This window comes from Puma concolor, chromosome D4 (assembly GCF_028749965.1).
Source record: "Puma concolor isolate L17-30 chromosome D4, mPumCon1.1.hap2, whole genome shotgun sequence".
Taxonomy (NCBI): domain Eukaryota; kingdom Metazoa; phylum Chordata; class Mammalia; order Carnivora; family Felidae; genus Puma; species Puma concolor.
The window spans coordinates 77479450-77502457 of NC_141679.1; the positions used below are offsets into that span (position 1 = coordinate 77479450).

The window sequence follows — 23008 nt, forward strand, 5'->3', positions numbered from 1 at the left end:
ATGATCATTAATATTGCATGTAATCATTAAAGCACAATCATATTATTCTCACTTCAGATGGTAACTTTTAAATGAGAGTGCACCAATACTTTAGAGCAAGACAAAGGAAGGCAAAGATGGACTGTTCTTTGAATCACTCACTCGAATCTTCTCTACATGCATTTTAACCTTACAGGGAAGTGGCCTAAGATAGTGAAGGCACCACTGGCTTTGGCTTTAAAAGCTACGGCTTCCATGCCAGCTTCTTTTACTTACTAGCTGTGTGACTGCGGGCAAGTGACTCAACCACTCTGGGCCTCAGTCTTCTCATCCGGGAATGCTTCCCTGCCCTCACAGGGCTGTTGCAAAGATCACCTAAGATAATGGATGTGAAAGTCTGTTGTAAACTGTAAAGCTCTCTGCAAACACAAGACACTGCCATGATGATAATAAAAAGCAAATGGCACATGAATATTTCACAAGCACAGACTGGGACAGATTATTTGTAAAGTACCCCCATCTAATGGGGTTTTACAAATACACACTCCCTGCCCTTATTATGAACCTCCTAATAATCTCTTTCTAAAGCTCATCTGCAAACTCCTTTTCTCTCCCCTGTCATTTCTTCTTAATATCTCCTCTCTCACACAGCTATTTATTACTGAACGCTGGGTGGCATTTGGGGAGACAGTTGGTCAAAAAATAGACACATTCATATTTTGTGCAGACATAAACAAAATAAAGCAAGGACACCTCGATTCTAAGCTATTAAAAAATATACATCTTCCTTGTGGGTCTGTCTGCAGTCGCTCCTATTAGTAATACTTAAGTATGAAATTAGGTTTAACAACCCCATCCCCATATGTAGCCTCCAATCCATTCACAGGTGGCATTAATACAGAAAGGGAAGAAATAGGCTCAGATGCATTTTTTTTTTCCTCTGAAAAAAAAAGTATAAATTTTACAAAGCCTTTTGGAGCCTCTCTTGGCTAAAGGAGAAATCCTTTTGCCATTAACTGCTCCTGCAGAGAGAGCTTGCTTGCTGCAAGATCATGATGAGGGTAAGCATTAATTAAATCTAACTGCGAGAGAATAATTATGTACACATATCCGTCAGGGCAAGTTGTCACTATCCAGTAACAAAGTTGGATACAAACTCCATCAGCAGAACTGTCAGGCGGCTGTTAAAAGGATATAAATGTGTCCCAAAAGGATCATTTCATTTAGGGGGGAAAAATTGGATTGCAAAGGATTAATGAGGCGAGGGGTTTGTGTTTTCAATTGAATGTAAAATGCAAACCGAGGAAGTTGTGATATCATCATTTAACCTTAATGTATATCTACATTTGGGTTTCTAACACGTGGTGGGGACAATTAGACCTTGTGCATCAAACCAACATTCCCATCAAGCAATGAGATTAAAGGTTAGATTTCTGTAAGTTAGATTGCGCAAAAGTTTGCAAAAATCTAATTTACACAGATGGCATATTCTTAATAATAATTAGGCAAGGAAATGAATGTAAATCCCACCAGGGTAATTTGGGGATTCAGGAAGGGGCCCTTTTTTTTGTGGCTGCCTTCATGTCTGCTGAATTTCAGTCCAACCTCAGTAGCACGCGCACGCACGTGTGTGCGTGCCTGCGTGTGTCCCATACAGAGGCCCCAGGCAGGTGAGGTGAGTACAAGTCTTGGAGACAGGTGCTGCAAACGGGCACAGCTACAATGTAGGAATAGACACAGCGGTGTTGGAAGCAGGTCTAAGGGGACATACAGGCTCTAGCACTGTCTGACCACGTGAGCTTGGGCTACTTCATGTCTCTGAACATCAATTTCCTTTACAAAATAGTGTTATTGAAGGGCAGTCACAACAATATATTTGAAGGCATTTAGAACAGTGACTGGCACAAAACAGGTGGCCAATTATTGCTGCTGTGTCCTAGCAGATCTAGGTCCCAAGGAAGGAAAAAAACCACAACCTCAGGACCTGTTTTTCCTCACTGGCATCCTTGCTGGGGCAGTCATAGGTCGTGATGGTTTCCAGGCAAGGCAAGGAATAGGAAGCCCGTCTGGTTTCACTGCATGCTTCGTGGCCAACAATAGCAGTCAACACCAAGGTCATTTACTCCAATGCACTCATAAAACAATTTGTAGTGGTTGGTTGACTGACTGCCTACCTGTTTCCTGCTCCATAACTTGAGCCCCATAGAGGTGAGGACCTCATGTGTCTGGTTTTCTACTGTCATCCCAGAACCTAGAATGGTGTCTGACCCTCAGTAGGCACTCAGTTGAAAGTAAGAATGAAAGTCAGGTTGGAGGCCCTGGATGGGGATGTAGCAGAAGGAGCTAGAGTTGGAAAATGGGAATCAGGCACAACAGTACTAGAGAACAGCCAGGAAGAGACTCATTCTATGCCAGGAAAGATGCCGGAAGGACGATGATCTGACTCGTCTGGCTGTACTGGGGCCACAGAAGTTGATCCAGTCACAATGAGGCCAGAGTCTATCAGAGATCCTAGCCATTCTGGGATGCTATAATTATCAGTGTAATAACCTAGTCTTGACTTCTCAAGATCTTGTCAAGTTATTTTTAGGTCCTGCCTGAATGCATGATTTCTGCAAGAACTTTCCCCTTTTTGGAATCTATGTAGGTTGCTACAAATGCAAACATTCTGCTGAAGGGGATCACACCGACCCTTCTCAGCCAACATCTTTCCCAAGGGAACCAGGCTGACATAGGCACAGAAGGAGGCCGGCAACATAGCTATTCCCTGGAACCTTATCTTCTCAACTAGACCATACATAGGGCCTTTCTATTTCCAGAAGATATCCTGACACAATGGGCTATTTCTGTGGCCTGAAAACATATGAAGAACATGGATTGAAACAAAATAATTTTTCCTGACAGAAGCCACTTTTCTGGAAATTTTCCATTACAACCTCATCTACACACACTCCCTCCCACTCCCCCACCCCCCAAAAAACAAAATAAAATCAGTGTACATTATACAGATTGCTTCTATTTCCACCTCTGATTGAAAGAAATATCTTTCAGAGGGATAAAAATTAAACCATACAAACTGCCAAGAGTCATCATTGAAAGTAAAATAAAATTTCAGGAAATTGGGCCAAAGCCAGAAAACTGAGGTCATAAAATGTCAAGACCCATAAAGAGAATTTCATACTTCTGTTGAAAAATCTTTAAACTCTAATTCTTGGGGGCAGAATTTTATATATGTTCATTTGATTATATTTTTAATAGTATAGTTTAATTTTTCTGTATTATGGTTTTGCCTACTTGATCTAATAGGAAAATTTCTGTAAAGATATTCCCCTTTGATTATGTGATTAGTCAACCTGTCATTGTACTTCCCTCAATTTTTTTTTTTATATATTTTGAAGCCGGGTTATTTCTGTATGTAAGTACAGATTTCATTTGTCTCCTGGTGAACTGTTCCTTTTATGATTAATGACCATCTTTATTCCTAAGAATATTTTGTTTCTTGTTGTAAAGTTTATTTTGCTGTATATTTCTACTTCTCCCCAAGCTTCCATTTGATTAGTATTTGCCTAGTATATATTTTTCTTTCCCTTCACTGTCAAACTTTCTGTGGCTCTTCGTTTTCGGAAGATCTCCGGTAAATGGCATGCAATTGGATTTTACTTAATATAATCTATTTCTGAATTTTATTTTGCAAATTATGTTTATTGTAATTACTGATGCTTTGGGGCTTGTTTCTACCCTGTTATGTTTCAGTCTCTCTTCTTTTAAAATTTTTATTTATTTATTTTTTAATTTAAGTTGATTTATTTATTTTCAGAAAGACAGAGAGAGTGACCAGGGGAGGGGCAGAGAAAGAGGGAAAGAGAATCCCAAGCAGGTTCTGCACTGTCAGCACAGAGCCTGATGTGGGGCTCAAACTCACAAACTGCAAGATCATGACCTGAGATAAAACTAAGAGTTGGACGCTTAACTGACTGAGCCACCCAGGTGCTCTTAATTTTTTTATTTAAATTACAGCTACCATACAGTGTAATATTAGTTTCAGGTGTAGAATTTACTGATTAAATACTTCCATATAACACCCAATGCTCATCACAAGTGCACTCCTTAATCCCCATCCCCCATTGATCCAGCACTGGCACTACTATTGGCCCAAAGAATACAAAAATACTAATTCAAAAGGATACATGTAACCCGATATTTATAGCAGCATAATCTGTAAAAGCCAAATTATGGGAACAGCCCAAGTGTCCAAAGACTGATGAAGGGTAAAGAAGGTGCGGTGTATATACACAATAGAGTATTATTCAGCCATGAGAAAGAATGAATCCTTGCCATTTGCAACAACATGGATGGAGCTAGAGAGTATTACACTAAGTGAAATGAGTTAGTCACAGAAAGACAAATACCATATGATTTCATTCGTATGTGGAATTTAGAAAACAAACCAAAAAATGATCATGAAGGAAAAAAAGAGAGGCAAACCAGTGTCCTCTTGCTCTTTCTCATTACCTTTATCTCACCACACCCTACCCCCCACCGAAGCGTCCCTCACGACATCGGCTTCTAAATTTAAAGCTGGAGCTTTGTGTTTCCTTTTCATTCTTTACCCCTGAGGAGCTTCCTTTCTTGACCCGTGATAAACATGCATGTTTTAAAAAGTTATATTTTATTCAATGCGTGTGTATACACACACGTGTATGGGGCAGGAAGAAGGCCAGGGTCAGCTCCATGTGCCATGCTGTTGACCGTTTACCACACTCTCTGCCAGCTTTCTTTTAGCTTCGTTATAAACAAAAACTTGTTTGTTTTTAAAAGTAAATATTCTGGAAGTGCGAATTTTTCGCCCAAATACTGAAGTCCAGTGTATACATATGAACAGGAGCTCGATGAAAGAGTCTTACCTACTCAGCCACATTCTCCTGCCTGCTCCCTGAGTGCCTCTTTGGAGCACAGCTGGTCGGCTCCTGCTACTGGCCTGTGAGCTCTACCCCGTATCCTCAGGATGTACAAACCACCTCTGTCTCAAACGTGGGAAAATGCAAAGCCTTCTCTTTATAATCTTTGAAGTGACTTACCCATTTGGTCACAGCTGAGTTAGAAAAAGGCACAAGCTGCCAGCTTCGAGGTGTCTTATCCAAATCCCCCAACAGTCAGTCCTGGTGCAGTTCATATGGCCTACGTGGTTTTACATGCTCAAATGGCATGAAAACTGGAAAATTTTGGAAGTCAGGGGACTCGAAATTCAGTTCCTGGGTGTGCTAATTCTTCTCTGCGGCATGGATGAGGTCTCCCCATCCATCATTTTCTGCATCTATGAGCAGGATGGATCAGATGACCTTGAAATTCATTTCCATCTCTGATGGACTAAGAGAACAAGAGGAGTTCTCTAATGGAAATCCCCCCACTGTGTGCCTGCAAGCCTGGGGCAATGATGCCTCTGAGGCAACTGGATTCACCTACAGTCACCCAGCAATTAGATGGTCAGCAGCAGGGCTTAAATGTAGTGTTCTCTGCGTCCACATCTGAGATGCTGCCTCACACCAGGACTGCAGGTCAGATCTAATCCATTGCCTGTTTTTGTGTGGTCCAGGAGCTAACAATGGTGTTGACATCTTTAAGTGGTCAAAACAAACCAAAAGAAGAATGTGTTAAGATGTGGGAATCATACAAAATTCACATTTTAGTATCCATAAATGCATTCCATTCTTTTGATTAGTAGAACGCTATTACAAAAAAAAAATCGTACTTATTATTATTATACTATGAATTTTGTCAAATGTGTGGAAAATTGTCTCTCATTGTGCAAGTAAACACCTGCATAATATCTTCAAGTTTGCCTCTTGGTCAGTAAAGCCTAAAATATTTCCCATCTAGCCCCTTACTGGAAAAATGTGCTGATCCTGCATTCGACCATAGGCCCCTGCAAGGATGAAGCCAGGGTCCAAGATCAACCATCTTCCATATATCATAAGCCAGGCCGGATCAGACAACGACTTGAGATCCAAACCTCTTTAGTACTGTTTACGCAGAGGTGTAAAAAATGCATATGGTCTTTTGATCAGCTACAAATGGATTTGAATCTGGGATCTGGTCATCTGAACTAGATGTATCACATAATAAAAGTTCCTTCATAGATCTGAGCCTCCGTTTTTCCATCAGCAAGTTAGGAATAATGAGGCTTCCCTCATGGAGTTGTGCAGATCATTCCAGGCTTTAACATAAGACTGAGGCTTAATAAAACTGCCATACCTGTAGGTTGTAAAAAGCAGCCCAACATTTTGTCCATTTGTCCTTCAAGAGGTGAACTCTTATTTCCCCGCCCCTTGAATCTAAGGTGATCCCCTGATTTGTTTTGAGCAACAGAATGAAACAGAAGTGGTATGTGCCTTCCAGGCTTGGGACTCAAAAAACAAAACAAAAACAAAAACAAAAAAACTTGCAGCTCCTATTCTTGTCGTTTTGAGAACCCTTCGCTATTTGAACCAGCCTTGGATAGCTGGCTGACCACAGGTACATGACTGAGGTCAGCTTCGCCTACCCCTCCAAGACCAGAACTGCCCAGTTGAGCCCAGTGCAAATGCTCAACTTGGATTAAAAGCCAAAGAAATGGTGACTGTCCTAAGTCATAGGATTCTGGGGTGTTTTATTATGCCACAACTCTGACATGTATTTGAGCCATTCTGATGGAAGAAATATCCTAGAACTGTGACCTCAGGCCACACCAGCACCTGGCTCACAGCCACTGCAAAGGCCACTTGTGATCACCTCTCCACCCTGCCAGGCCAGGCAGAATTGACTGAGAGCCCCATGACATATTTCAGACAGACAAGGAAAACCGCCTGGAGGAGACATACACTTTCGGCAACGCAAACTTCTCTGAAAGACACATCAGAGATTTATGGAGGCAGCTGTGCACTCCGACTACAAATCAGCTCTCCCACACCTCAGCCCCACACGGTCTGAGGATCACTGGGCTGGTAGTGGCACTGGTCTTGTGGGAAGGGCCTGAGGTCAAGAAAAGGAAAGCCAGAGCCCCAGGGAAAAGGCTGCTCCATCAAATAGGCATGGCATCCCCTGTCTTTGAAGGTACCAAGGCTCTGATTTCAGGATGCAGCTAATCCACGCAGTGCTTCAAGGAGCATGTCCACAAACACCTAGCACATTCTCAACACGGCCCTGGGAAATAAGCATGGTGGGGATCACCGCATCTCCAGGTGCTGGGGATGGAATCCCAACAAGATTAAGCAGCTTCTAACTGAACTTAAGAGCTAGGGTTCCAGCCAGGGTTTTCTGACTCTAAATACTGGACTTTTCAATAGACAACAATACTTCCGAACCAGATTTATCACCAAAGGCCATTAAAGTTGGAGGAGACCTGTGGAAATTATCTCGACCATCACCTTTGCTTTCCAAATTAACAACAAAGATTTATTGGGTACTTACCATGTTTAGTGCAGCCTGCTGAGCACTTCACATGCATTAACTCTAATCCCCCAGCCCCCTTGGAGGTGGCCGCTAATACAATTTGTAGATTAGGTAATGCCAATTTAGCATAAAATGTCATTTCCCGAAGTTGAGCGAGTCAGAGGCAGAACTGGGATATGAATTCACATCCATCTGACTTCAAAACCTGAGCTTGTTTCCACAAAGACACAGTCTCTTAGATGGGGACACTGAGGCCCAGAGGGTTGAAGGTCTTGTCCAAGATCATGCAGCCCATTTGATTAATTGTCCATTAATCCGCCAAGCATTAACTGAGCACCTGCTATTTGTTAGGAACTAGGCTAGTCAAAGGAAGCCCGGGCATGACCTGGACATAGCCACTGCACTTCATGAGTTTAATTAAGGGAGAAGAGAGGTGGCCATAAATTACTCTAATAAAAGGTAATAAATGACAAATATCACAAGGAAGACAGATCAGAGGCTATCAGAGCTTCTGGCTCCTTTACCCTCCCTGACAGATAAGCCCTGCTAGGTTCTTTTACTGGAGGACACTGTCTTCAGAATGCAGCTTATGTAAATAAATGTATTTTCTTCTGTTTATTGGTAACTGGCTATAAATTATTCACTTAGTTGGAGGAAAATATTCAGAAACATTAATGGCTTTAAATTATCTGCCTTAATGGGTCGTTGCTATGCTTAAATATGGAACAGCCAAGCCCCAGGTTCAGTCTTTATTTCTCTGGTTCTCATTTTGTTCCCCAAATCTCTTTCCTCTTATCAGCCTACCCTTTCTACCAAGGAGTTTTGGATAGAGGTCGCTGCCCTTTTGGCCAAAGGAAGTTCTGAAACTGTATAATCAAAATGAAGTCCCACTAGAAACCATGAGATAATTAACAGGGCCAGAAGGAAGATTGGACAGACACCAGCAATCTGGGGAAGATAAAATTGTTGTTTTCTTCTCCACCTCTGTGCCATTTTTCATGCTAGATTTTCCTCCCTGCCCCCATTGCCACGTGACAAAAAGCCTGTTCTTCCTTCAACACAATGCCTTAAGGCCACTTTCTTTGTGAAGTCTTCCAAATTTTTCCCAAATGAAAATTATACGTACTTGCTCCAAGTCCCTGAGCACACGGCCCTGGCTCCCTGAGGCCAGAGGGAGTCTGAAGGGGGATGTCCTGACTCTTGTCCTGACTCAGAGAGAGAGGTGCCTCACCTTCCAGAGTCTTCTAGCCTCTGAACACCCTCACAGCAGCATTGGTGATGCAGAAACCCTTCCCGATGCAAGAGGAGCGACTGCCACTTTCTTCCAGTACCTAGACTAGGCTGGTACCATTTCACAGTTTGAAGATCTTACCCAGACTAGCTGGGACCAAAACCCAAGTCATCTGGGAACTGCGCTGTGGGCTCCGTCTAGACTCTGAGGTCACAGTTCCGCAACCTGCTAGCTGGACAAACTTGGGCAAGTCACTGAACCTAAGATGGAACTTCCTCTTTGGTAGAATGTGGATAATTACAGTCCTTACCATATGGGATCTGGGGAAGCTCTTAAATGAGATATGTGATGAGCACAAAACTTAGAACATACTCAGGAGAGTATGCTAGTTGTACCACATCTCATGAAACATTTGTACTCCATGATGCTCCCAGCAGTCTGCTTTACCCATCCATCCATCCATCCATCCATCCATCCATCCATCCATCCACACATCCACCATTTAGCCAATTGCTATTCTATGCTGGTTCTGTTCTGCATTGGAGCTACAGAAAGACATAAATCACTGTCCTTCCCATCATGGGACTGTCAGAGCTGGGGTGGGAGACAGATGTGTCCACAAGTATTTACAATGGATTGTGATAAGGGCTGAGACAGAAAGCAGAACCAGGCTGCATGTGCCCAGACAAAAGGAGTGGCTCATTCAGCAGAGGTAAGGAGAAAATAGGTAAGGAGGAGAAAAGAGGTAAGGAATGAGGGCGGGCCGGGCGTGTGGTCTTCATAGATAAGATGTGACACTGAATTCTGAAAAATGACTAGCAATTTGCTGCTTGGGGCAGGCGGCGGGGAGCAGGGTCTTTTAGGCAGAACCCGGTCCGTACACAGACTTGGAAAGGAAGGCAGGTTGGGTAAAGGGAAAGATGGCTGGTGTGCACAAGACCACAGAATGCAGAGGCTTGGGATTTGGGGGGAACTAAGGGGCAGGCTGGAGTCAGGCTATCAAGACGTCTTGTGTGGCAAGCTATAGCAATTTTTTTACCCTCTTAGACATGTTCCCTTCATCCTATAGATTTTTGCTTCTAAAACTGAGTAAACGGGGTGCCTGGGTGACTAGGTGGTTTAGCCTTCGACTCTTGGTTTCAGCTCACGTCATGATCTCATGGTTTTCTGAGTTCGAGGCCCGCAACAGGCTCCATGCTGACAGTGCAAAGCCTGCTTGGGATTCTCTCTCTCCCTTTTTCTTTGCCCCTCCCCGACTTGCTCGTGGGTGCTCGCTCTCTCTCTCAAATAAACTTTTAAAAAAAATTTTTTTTTTCAACGTTTATTTATTTTTGGGACAGAGAGAGACAGAGCATGAACGGGCGAGGGGCAGAGAGAGAGGGAGACACAGAATCGGAAACAGGCTCCAGGCTCCGAGCCATCAGCCCAGAGCCCGACGCGGGGCTCGAACCCACGGACCGTGAGATCGTGACCTGGTTGAAGTCGGACGCTTAACCGACTGCGCCACCCAGGCGCCCCTCAAATAAACTTTTAAAAGATACTAAAAAAATAAAAAATAAAAGTGAGTAAATGTACCCCTCCCTAATGGGTAAGGGCAGTGACATAAATAATAATAATAAAACAAGAGTGATAAAATAATAACTAATAGGGGCTCAGTCGGTTAAGCATCCAATTCTCAGTTTCGGCTCAGGTCATGATCTCATGGCTTTGTGGGTTCGAGCCCACATCTGGCCCTGTGTTGGCAGCATGGAGCCTGCTTGGGATCCAATCTCCCTCCTCTCTCTCTGCCCCTGCCCCACCCTCTGTCTGTCTCAAAATAAATAAATAAACTTAAAAAATAATAAATAATAAAACAATGGGGCACACGTGTTCAATGTGCACCGTTTGCTAGGCTCTGTGCTCAGTGCTTTACAGGCATTGTCTCATTTGATCCTACAGAAAACCTTTGAAGACGGTACCCTTATCATACGAGCATAATCAGTGTAAGTGTTCTTCCTGGGACATCACTATTTCCTAAAAGCTTGAGAAAACGTTAAATAATTTAACTTAAAAAAATAATGTAGCATCATTTAAATTAAAATAAGCATGGAAATATTATGAAATAGAATGTCATGGATTTTTTTTTTTTAGGTGGAACCTGGAATTTGGGGCTTATGACCAATGTCTTTTGAGCACAGCCATAGGCTTTCTGGGAGCATGTTGATTCTCACCTGCCTTTGGGAAGACTTCACTGCAAAATCTTGAGACGCCCCCAGTGCAAGTGACAGACTATCAGGAAAATGTTGTAGTCAGGAGAGTGACATGGGCAGATTTAGTGTGTTTTCAAAAGATCGTTCCGGGAGTACCTAGGTGGCTCAGTCAGTTAAGTGTTCGACTTCAGCTCAGGTCATGATCTTGCGGTTCGTGAGTTCGGGCCCCATGTCCGGCTCTGTGCTGATGTTTCAGAGCCTGGAGTCTGCTTTGGATTCTGTGTCTCCCTCCCTCTCTGCCCCTCCCCTGCTCGCATTCTGTCTCTCTCTCTCTCTCTCTCTCTCTCTCAAAAATGAATAAACATTTAAAAAAATGATCCCTCCAGCCTCCAGGGTGGAAGATGGATTTGTGGATGAAGGGACTGTTGCAGGAGTCCGCACAAGCAGCAATGACACCTCAACCAGGTCACGGGCAGTGGCGCAGTGAGCATGGGGTGGATCTGGGAGCCTCTGGAGGTGAAATGAGGACAACACAGACGACAGTGATAACATCAGCTACTCTTTATGATAGTCACCCACATGCCAGGCACTGGGCTACACAGTTTGCAGTGTTATCTCAAAACCCATATATAACATTCGTATTATTACTACTACTTTACAGATGGGAAAACTGAGACTAAAACAGCTTCTTCGTTTGCTTAAGATCAGTCAGCCAGCCAACAGTGGTTAATGCAATATCAACTACAAGAATCCCACCTTTAAACCACTATCGAAACGTCATGAACCACGGGAAGCTCTTCTTGACATCAAAAGCAGTATTTCCCTGCTTCATTTTTGTCCCAACACATTTGCATCCAACTTCCTGTGGACACCGGGGAATGGCGTGGCCAACAGCTGCCTCGTAAAACCCTGTCGGAGACATGAGGGCAGCAGTCAAGTCCCCCGCTGCCCTCCTCTGTCTGCCTAAGGATGATGCACTTGGGCGTCCACGAGGCCTCTCAGGAAGAAGCCAGAGCCACAGAAACACATTGGAACTGCTTTTAACCATGTGCTCAATTTCATGACACCGGATCTCCACGGTCTGTTCCATCTGCCGTGAACCGCTGGGCACCACGGGCTGGGCAGGAAGCCCACTGAAGCAGAGAGAGGCCAGGCGCTCCCACTCTGGGCCAGCAAGCCCGACGCCACCTCAGGGACAGGGGGAAGAGACAGACAGTGAAAGACTGAGGATTCAGACCCTCATACTGTATCTGGGGGCTTTTGATGGTCAGTGAAGGCTAACAGAGCAATTCCAATTGTGTTTCTCTGGCCATTTCTGTTCCTCAGGATTTTAATAAATGTTCCAAGGGGAAAAACAGTCTGTGGTCAAGAAGGTTGCGCAGCTGTTGAACTAAACAAAGAAGCTCAGCTTTCTGTACTACAGGACATCCTGGGGTCTTTATTTTTTTTTTAATTATTATTATTATATTTTTTTAGTGTTTATTTTTGAGATAGAGAGAGAAAGAGAGAGAGAGAGAGCACAAGCAGGGGAGGGGCAGAGAGAGAGAGAGGGAGACACAGAATCTGCAGCAGGCTCCAGGCTCTGAGCTATCAGCACAGAGCCTGATGTGAGGCTTGAACTCACGAACCCGCGAGATCATGACCCCAGCCAAAGTCAGACGCTTAACTGACTGAGCCACCCTGGTGCCCCCATCCAGGGGTCTTCAATAGTCTAAGATGCATTTGGGAGTTTCCAAGAGGCAGAAGGAGTATGCAGAATTTCTAAAACTTTTATTGGCCACGGAGTTCTTCTGTCCAAGAAAATCGTGAGGACCCATGGTGGTAAGCACATGAGCTGGGAAGTACAGGGCTGACTCATACTGTCCTTATTCTCTCTTGCAAAAAAAACCTTACCCAACAGTGGCAGTAAAATCTCAAGCACAATGTTATTAAGCCATTTTGAAAATTGCCTTAACAGCATCCACTTGAGCACAGTTAATGTGCCATCCATCAGTGACTCTATCTCTAGAGGAAACAAGATTCTCTGGAGGTCTGTATCAAGAGGCTTTGGTTTATCCTGGATCCCTCTCACATCACCAACGTGAAAGTTAGGAAACTGAGCCACTTTTGAATGATCTTTAAGGTGAATGCACTCATTCATTCAACAAATATTTATTAAACACTTTCTCTGTATTAGGTTTATGAATATGAAACACATTTTTTTGAGAGGAAGATAGTAGATAAGCAAACAAACAGAAATAATTTTAGACCACAATATTATGGAACAAATAAAAAAGGGTTTTGTAGCAGGTCTTGGGATAGAAAGCATGAGACTGGGTGGTCATGGAAGACAGTTGTGAGGCGCTCACATCTGAGCTGAGAGCTGAAAGGTGGGAGAACAGCTGGGGGGGTGTAAAGAGACACAGCAAGGGGAAGAGACAGCAAGTTCTCAGATTCCAAAGTGGGGAACCGTTTGCTGTGCTTCTGCAAAATGAAGGAAGTGTGGCTGGCCCATGAGGAAATGCCAAGTAAAGAAAGCACCAGCCAGATCCAGATGGAACAGGAGTTTGGCAAATAGTTTGGATTGTATTTTAAGGACAACAGGAAACCACTGAATGATTTTTTTTTTTTTAAGAGAGAGAGCATGTGCACAAGCAGGGCAGAGGGGCAGAGGGAGAGAGACAGAATCTTAAGCAGGCTCCATATTCAGCGTGAAGCCTGATGCGGGGCTTGATCCCGTGACCTAGGATCATGACCTGAGCTGAGATAAAGAGTCAAGACATTCAACTGACTGAGCCACCCAGGTGCCCCCAGGAAACCACTGAACGATTTTAATCAGAAAGTGACCTTATCTGGTTTATATTTCTAAAAAGATTAGTCTGGCTACTTTGGGGAGACTGAATCTCGAGGAGGGCACAATTGCAAGCAGGAGGTGAGAGATGGCAGTGGTCACAGATTTGAGATACATTTAGGGAAAAAACAATGCAGTAATTCTCTTAGGCCCAGTTTGTTTTTGTTTTTTTAATATGAAATTTATCGTCAAATTGGTTTCCATGCAACACCCAGTGCTCATCCCAACAGATGCCCTCCTCCATGCCCGTCACCCACCCTCCCCTCCCTCCCACCCCCATCAACCCTCAGTTTATTCTCAGTTTTTAAGAGTCTCTTATGGTTTGGCTCTCTCCCTCTCTAACTTTTTTTTCCCTTCCCCTCCCCCATGGTCTTCTGTCAAGTTTCTCAGGATCCACATAAGAATGAAAACATATGGTATCTGTCTTTCTCTGTATGGCTTATTTCACTTAGCATCACACTCTCCAGTTCCATCCACGTTGCTACAAAAGGCCATATTTCATTCTTTCTCATTGCCAAGTAGTATTCCATTGTGTATATAAACCACAATTTCTTCATCCATTCACCAGTTGATGGACATTTAGGCTTTTTCCATAATTTGGCTACTGTTGAAAGTGCTGCTATAAACATTGGGGTACAAGTGTCCCTATGCATCAGCACTCCTGTATCCCTTGGGTAAATTCCTAGCAGTGCTATTGCTGGGTTGTAGGGTAGATCTATTTTTAATTTTTTGAGGAACCTCCACACTGTTTTCCAGAGCGGCTGAATCAGTTTGCATTCCCACCAACAGTGCAAGAGGGTTCCCGTTTCTCCACATCCTCTCCAGCATCTACAGTCTCCTGATTTGTTCATTTTAGCCACTCTGACCAGCAGGAGGTGATATCTCAGTGTGGTTTGATTTGTATTTCTCTGATGAGGAGTGACGTTGAGCATCTTTTCATGTGCCTGTTGGCCATCTGGATGTCTTCTTTAGAGAAGTGTCTATGCATGTCCTCTGCCCATTTCTTCACTGGGTTATTTGTTTTTAGGGTGTGGAGTTTGGTGAGCTCTTTACAGATTTTGGATACTAGTCCTTTGTCTGATATGTCATTTGCAAATATCTTTTCCCATTCCTTTGGTTGCTCCTAGGCCCAATTTGACTTGCAAATCAAAATAACTTGATATCCAATCATCATCTAAGTCAAACAACAGGTTTTCATTAACAGTAAAATTCTGAAATTCTACTCTAAGAGGGGGAAACAAATTCCAAAATGAAGACTAAATTTGATGACTAACCTCCCCCCCCAAAAAAACCCTTCCACGTGACATGGTTTATGGCATTGTTTAATGCAGAATTATTAGAAACGGTGCAAATGCCCAAAACAGAGGCCTCATTAAGACAGTTACAGTGCTTAAGAGGGATTTAGGGGGTGAGGGAAAGAATTCAGTGGTAAAACACACGTTTAGGACATGACACTAAGGAAATGAATTCGGACTGGCGGTGAGAAGGGCGGAGGTTATGAACCAGGAGCCACTTGTACTCCCAGGGGCTGGATTTGCAGGGAGGGTCTCAGAGGGGAATTCTTGGTGAGTGATAGAAGAAAAACAGATGGATAAGTAAGCTGAATGAAACTACCAGGGACACTGAACAAACATAAGAAAGAACAAATACAAGACGGAATTCTATTCAGCTCCTGACACACATTGGCTGAGCGTTCCCCCGTGTCTACATTCGCCATCTCGTCAGACCTTCACAGTGATCTCTGGTGCAGGGATTGACACCCCATTGTGCAGAAGAGGAGACTGAGACTCGGGGACATCCAGTTGATTCTTTGAAAGCCACGCACAGTGGAAGTTCACTGGGCTGGAATTAGTACTGGACACTGCTGACCTCAAAGCAACTTACTTATCTTATGCATTGGCTCAACCTGGGGCTTACCATGTGAATTCCAGAAAGGAACGCCATTATCAACTTCTGCCTCGATTTATGACCTCAGGTTAATGTGCCGATCTTGGTTTTTTTTTTTGTTTGTTTGTTTTTTGTTTTTTTATAGGATTCAGGATTTCACAGGACAAAGACCGAGGCATTGTCTCAACAAAAAGCAATGTCTACCATGCATGCAGCCACTGATTGAGGCCCACAAATGCCAAGACGATTCAAATAGTGAGACAGTTCCAGCCGTCAAGGAATTGTCCGTCTAGCTAAGGAGAGAGCCGGATGAGCAAATTATATTACACAAAAATGAACTCGGCACTTAACACATATGGAAAGATATGGGAGAACACACACATGTAAGAATTCAGAGTGAATTCTGACTAACAGGCAGTGATACCTTCACAGAGTGCCATGCAAGCTAAGTTTGGGAAAACAGGCAGGACCTCACTAGCTCAGAGCACAGTGGTTTAGGAGCGCCTGGGTGGCTCAGTTAGTTGAGTGTCCGACTCTTTTTTTTTTTTTTTTTAATTTTTTTAATGTTTATTTATTTCGCAGAGAGAGAGAGAGAGAGAGAGACAGACAGATAGAGTGTGAGCCGGGGAGGGGCAGAAAGAGAGGAAGACACAGAAACCGAAACAGGCTCCAGGACCTGAGCTGTCAGCACAGAGCCCGACGCGGGGCTCAAACCCACGAACTCTGAGATCATGACCTGAGCCAAAGTTGGACGCTTAACCGACTGAGCCACCCAGGCACCCTGAGTGTCCGACTCTTGATTTCAGCTCAGGTCGTGATCCCAGGGTTGTGGAATCAAGCTCAGCGTTGAACGTGGAGCCTGCTTAAGATTTTTTCTCTCTCTCCCTCTGCCCCTCTCCCCCATTCTCTCTCTTTCTGTCTCTCAAAATAAAATAGAATAAAATAAAATAAAATAAAACACAATGGTTTAGTTAAAAAGTTTGTAACCCAGCTAGGTTATTTCTTCCTGGCTCTTCCTTTACTAGGGCATCCCTTTGGGCAAGTTACTGTAGCTTCCTGTGCCTTGGGGATGTCATCTGTAAAATGGGAATCACCCTGTATCTCCTTCACAAGATTGGTGAGAATCAAATAAGAGGCATTTAGTACTTAGCCTGCTGCCTGGAGTAAGTATCAATAAATGACAACAATTGCTTATAGGGTCCAGTTAGGTCATTTCAGACAGAGAGAATGCCATGGAAAGGAACATGGAAGTGGAACCCACAGATTTAGGTGAGACAGCAGAGAGACAAGAGCTCTGCAGTGGCCCTGAATGTCACCTTCACAAGCCTGTACACTCCCGAGGGCACCAGACATCCAATGGAGCTCTGGGAGAAGAGTGACATCATCAGAACCATGTTCACAGGAACTAGAGATGTGAGAGACCAGAATCAGAGAGGAGCTGGAGGTTATGGAGTGGACTTAAGGGAAGAAGTTTGGATGTCAGGCAATGATAAGGGGGTTCATCCCATTTATAAAGTCACAGAGATGACCAGAGAAAGAAAAAGGTGATGGTGACGGTGATGATGATGATGAGAAGGAGGAGGAAGAGCAGGAAGAAGAGGAGGAGGAGAGAATGGGGAAAGGAGGAGGAGGAGGAGGGAAAGATCTACTTTTTCTTGCATGCTGGGCTGGGTGCTACGCTAAGAAAGCATAACAACCCTGTGATAAGAGGGGCTTGGAGAAACAGAGCCACCTGCCCAAGGTGACGTGATTAGTTAACAGCAGAGCCAAAACTTCATTTTGATTCTGTCTGGTTTACAGCGCTCCTACGCCTGACCATGATACTATACTATTTTCAAGAGTGACTCCAAAACCCATTCTGGGACCCAAGCTTGAGGACTGCCTTCCACGAGAACATCTGCCTCCCTAGCGCCCTCCAAAGTGACACCAGCTACAATTTAAAGAGCATCGGCTGTGCTCGTCAGGTCCCCTGTTAGGCACTTTCCATAGACTGTTGCTAGTCTTCTCAGCCTGTACAAAAGATGGCTGGTCCATTCCCATCTCCGAGGAGGCAGCCGGAGCTAAGAGACACTGGCTCCACCCCCAGGGGCACAGGTCTGCTGCCTTCAAGCCTCTGCTGAGATGACTGATCGGGGAGAAGGTGGCATGATTCTATGAGTCCAGGGAAGCAAGGGAAGGGGGCACAGCTCTTCCTGGACCCGCAGAACCCGGGGACAGCCCGCTGACACCCTGGCAAGAGGTGCTGGAAGGGCCTACCTCGAGACTTGCTCCTCCGCTTCCGCCTCCCTGCTGAGGCCCTGCGTGGGGCTGGCTGCAGCTGACCGATCTCGATGGGCGTGTTAGCGCGGAAACTCTCCTTGAACTTCTGCATCAGGGACTCCACTGTCTCCTGCGTCGCCTCAGCTGCTGCTACAGGGTGGGCAATGGGGCTGAGGTTAGGGCTCGGCCCACCCCTGGCCCCTGGAGGACTGGGCCTGGCCACCCTGAGTCCCTGGAGCTCCCTCCCTGACCCATAATGATGGAGAAGCCACAGGTGCCAGTATAGATGTATCTGTTGGCCTCCTCACTTGTGCATTCAACATACACCATGATGCAGGCATCCCCCCCAGCCCTTGAGATATGGTGGTGAAAAGTCAGACACAATCCATGATTCAAGGAATTCATAGCTTGGGAGGACACATAGCCAGGCATTCCCAAAACTGCAATACTTTTGCGATAGGACAGTACAGAATGCTAGAGGAGCACCAAGAAGGGTCCTGTCATCCATCGGGAATCAAGGCAGGCTTCCTGAAAGAGACACTATATATACAGACACCTTAAGAATGAGTAATAATTAGCAAAGAGGGTAGAATCAGGGTAGGGTTACTAAAGAGATTTAGGATAAGAAAGATTGCCTGGGTAGGAGGAGAGGCATGTGCAAGGATCCAAAGCCAGAAAGAGCATGGTGCTTGAGCAAGTGACAGTTCAATGTGGCTCCAAGGGAGCGTGCAAAGAGAAGATGAGGCCAGAGAGGTAAGGTCACTGTCAGTCACATCAAGGAGCTCGGATTGCATCCTAATGGCAGAAGTTATTCCCCGAAAGGTTTTAAACAGAAGACTGGTATGTTCAAAATAAGTCCCTTTGACGATAGTTCCTAATGAGAGGATGGCAAACGCATGTAGAGGTAGAGAGAGAGGCCAGTGCAGCGGTATGGTAGCCAGCCAGATGCCATGGTGGCCTGAACAGAACAGTGGCAGTGAAGGAAGATGGGAGCCCATGGGTCAAACAACATTTGAGGACATAAAACTATAGTACTGTGATACGGAGATCACTTGGTACAATATACCAACTTAGGGAAAACGAGGCCCCCCTCCCCGAACAAGGCATATAACACTCCAAGCTAGCAAGTGATAAAGTCAAGTCTTCTAACTCCCAGCCCAATGTTCCATTTTTATCAATACCCTCGATGGAGTTAGTAGCCTCATTTCTATAAAATTGCAAAATTGAGAAAGGTAGAAAGTTCCAGAGAATGGTGAGAGTGAGGTCAGAAGGGCACCGAGAAAAAGGTGGAAGATAAAAGAGGAAAAAAAAAAGGCAGAAAAGCTCAAGAAGGAAGGACAGAAGCAACATAAAAGGCAAGGAGAGGAAACAGGAAAGAGGCAAAGGAAATTGTCTAAATGGCCTCACTGCCTTTGTTCTGAGACATTCCCAAAGAGAGTCCTAACTTTGAAATCTTCAAGCTCAGCCCTCCCTCCATCTATGTCTCTAGAGGCAAGGACGTTTCTTCGGTTTAAGCTACCTGCTGTCTGAGGCCAGGAAATGGTACACACAAAAGATTCATGCTTCTTTGAAGGGGTTTCACCGGACTGGACAAAGAGGGCTTCTGAACATACCAATGCCCATTTCTAAGGAGCTCCTGTTTTCCCAGGTAAGGTTATCAGCTTAGACGGATGCATCTGGGGTGTAGCTCATACCCAGATGGCTGTTTTGGGCACTGGGCTCTGCGAGAAGCTCTGTCTTTGATGACACAGGAGAGCATCTATGTTTGCTAAGGAAAAGACAGTTGACAATACAGATAGAACATGAAGGCATTATAACTTTCTCACCTGCCTGTCTTGCTCTCTGGCAAGGTTCTCTAAACTGAGTATACTTAAAGATAAACCACGAGGGAGATCCCAGACATGGGACTCCCTACCCAAGCCTGTGATGCACAGCCCTCCAGCAAGAGGCTACCCTCCAAATTCTGAGAATCACTGCCAAGCCCAGTCTTTTAACCCAGAGATGAGAGTGATTGGCCCCATATTGTAAGGGTTCGGCTATACTGTGGTCAAGAGTTTAGAGCAAGCTATAGTCTGGAATCCAGAGACCCATACATGTGCGCCAACACCCATGCCTTCATTCATCTTCCTGTCCGTTCATTCATCCATTCAACACTGTTTTCAGAAAAACCATAATGTATCTGAGACAAGTACAGGAAATGTTGTTTTAGCTCAGGCCATCATAACAAAAGTCATATATTGGGCTACTTAACAGAAATTTATGTTCTACAGTTCTGGAGGTTGGAAGGCTGAGACCAGGATGCCAGCATTGTTGTGTTCTAGTGAGGTCTCCCTTCTTGGCTCACAGACTGTCACACTCTCCCTGTGTACATGGTAGGGAGAGAGAACCAGAGGCAGAGATGCAGAGACAGAGAGAAAGAGGGAGGGGAAGAGAGAGATCTCTTCCTCTTCTTCTAACACCACAGTCCTATCCAATTAGGGCCCACCTTTATGATCTCATTTAATTTTAATGACCTCTTAAAGATCTACTCCAAATACAGTCTGCTGTGGATTTTACTGTGTCCTTCCAAATCTCATATGTGGAAGCCGTAAGCCCCATTGTGACTATATTTGGAGACAGGGTTTCTAATAGGTAATTAAAGTTAAAGGAGGCCATAAGGGTGAGATCCTAATCCAATAGGATTGGTGTCTTTGTAAGAAGAGGAAGAAATCACTCTCTCTCCTCTTGCTCTCCTAATATACACGTACACTGAGGAAAGGCCATGTGGGTACACAGTGAGAAGGAAGCCATCTGCAAGCCACAACTCAACTGTGCTGCTGTCTTGATCTTGGACTTGCAGCCTCCAGAGCTATGAGAACATGAATGTCTATTGTTTAAGCCCCCCAGTCTACAGTATGTTGTTATGTCAGTCCAAGTAGACAACCCACGATCACATCGAGGTTAAGGCTTCAATATAGGACTCTGGGGGGGGGGGGGGAGGGGGACACAAGTGTGCCGTCCAGAACAAGGTACAATGATGAAAAGACCACCAAAACCCTCCTAATTCTCACCATATAGACAAGATAGACCAAGATTAATGAAATGACTGACATCTACATGTAAAATTTTATAAGTGATATATAGCACAAATGAGAGATAAAAGAGGATATAAGAAGCTCTATTAGTGGAATATGACCTAGTTTAGGCACATCATGGACACTAACTTCAAGAAATGCGTAGTGGGACTAAGGTCTGAAAAGAGTATGAGTGAATCAAGTGATGAGGAAGGAAGGAAGCAGTGGGTGATAAGAACACGAGTCGGGGGAAGAATCCAAAGAGCCCTTTGAGGAGAAGAAATACGAAAGGGGCTGCTCCACCACTCACTGGGCCTGAAACACTGAAAACAACCGGCAAGAGATCATGCTGGCGAGGCAGAAGTCCTAACCCCAACACCAACCCTAACCCTTCTGGAGCTTATCAAGGACAGAACCCGCGGACGGTTTCAGACGGAAGAGTGACTTGATCAGATTTTCATTTAGGGAAGATCGTTCCAGCAGCACAGAGCAGAATTTATGGAGAGAGGGGCAGAAATGGAAGCGAGGAGACCAACCAAGCAAATGGTGCAGTTGTGCAGCAGTCCACACACAAGATGATGGTCACCTGAAGGCACCTCTCCACGAGAGCCCTGGAAGAGCACACGTTCCAGAGGACTGAAAACACGAGTTGGGTCTGAGATACGAACACATGGTGTCTTCCAGACGTCTAGGTAGAGGTGCTGAGTAGATGGCAGGTTATGCGTGTCTCACACTCACAAGAGAGAACTAGACTCCATGGAGACCCCACACATGTACTCCTTGTTAAAGTGCAGAAGCACTATGTGTAGTGGTTGAGAACATGAGCTTCCGGCACAGTGCAAACAATGGAACATGTGTTCATTCCTGCTCTGTACTGGCTGTTCTCCATTTGCTCCCCCTGATCCCTTGCCACCCCAGGTTCATGCTGCCCCGCCCCACGTTCTGGAGGCAGACCTTCTATGCACCACATCTCTGCTCCTTGTTGTTTGGCTATCAGTTAGCTTTGCCCAGTGGGATGTAGGAGGCCGGAGGCAAGAATTTGGAAGTAGGTCTTCCCTTGCTCCTTTCTGGTCTCTGTACCCTATTCCTGAGAGTCTGGGACACTAGACAATTACAGCTTCTGCTAGGGGCCCCTGTCTACAGATCCCATCCTCACAGGCTCCAGGAAAACCATTTCTTCTCCCTGTCCTTTCAGTTCAAGGAGTTAGTAGTGGCTTCCTGATATTTCCTGTCCCTGGTTCCTCCATACCTTCATGCTGATTCTCTTCACTCTGCCTACGCCTCCATAAATAATCGCTTCGTTGAGTTTCTCCTTAAAGTCTCATTTGAAGGTGCCTTCTTTGTCCAGCTGAGACCTTGACTGATACAGCATCCCTTTCTGTCATGCTTCTGACATTCACCAATCCTAAAGATCAGCCTCTTCTCATCCTGCTATTTCTGCTTTCTTTTCTCCTAAATGGACACAGACTGGACTGGCTAGAAGGAGAGGCAGACACGGGGAGGGAAGGTTTGCTCCTCTGAGCTGCAAGGGTTTCTGATCGGGACTGTAGCAAATCTCATCCATCTGTTTGGCTGTTCTTGCTGGGGCGGCAGTGCCGGGAGCCCAGACTTACAGGGGAAGTGCCTGTACAAGCCCCTCCGTGGGCTATCGCATCCTGCCTCCCGCTCTCCCCCACCCCCAACCCTCTGATCCCTTTCAGTAGTTCTATCAATATCCATATATCACGTTGTCCAAACAAGCCACGCTACCTCCTGGTACCCGCTGAGCTCTGCCTCCCTAGAGCAGCAAAATGCTCACCCGTTGCCTGGATGAATGCAACAGATGGTGCTTGATCTGAGCATCGCGGCGAGCCCAGGAAAGGAGGGGGCAGGGGGAAGCCATCTCTTTCTACCATGTGCGAGACTGTCAAGTTTAATGGGTATAGACCGCTGGCGCCTGAGGAGAGCCCCCCCCCCCCGGCCCCCGAGACAGAGAGAAGGGAAGAGAGAAAGGGGAGGAGGGAGGAAAAGAGAAAACAAGAATGGAAAGGAAAAGTGTGCTCAGCAGTAAAGGCAGGGGGCAAAAAGGAGGAGGCAGAGAAGAGTGGAAGGGGAGGAGAGAGAGCAGGAAAATAATACACAGGGAACAGGAAGGCAGGGGTGGGGGGGAGGA

The 23008-nt window shown here is 45.1% G+C and overlaps 1 protein-coding gene across 5 annotated transcripts in view; it reads right to left on the reverse strand.

Moving 5' to 3' along the window:
- ASTN2 (astrotactin 2) overlaps window positions 1–23008 on the reverse strand; it is an 881464-nt gene that overhangs the window by 601431 nt on the left and 257025 nt on the right. For 3 of the 5 annotated variants that reach the window (XM_086683844.1, XM_086683842.1, XM_086683846.1), the window contains one exon: window positions 17801–17953. The exons of 1 other annotated variant lie outside the window; for it this stretch is intronic. In XM_086683844.1, the coding sequence (XP_086539970.1) occupies window positions 17801–17953 (153 nt within the window). The remainder of the gene's footprint in view (window positions 1–17800; window positions 17954–23008) is intronic. One more of the 5 variants, XM_086683843.1, reaches the window with a different exon arrangement.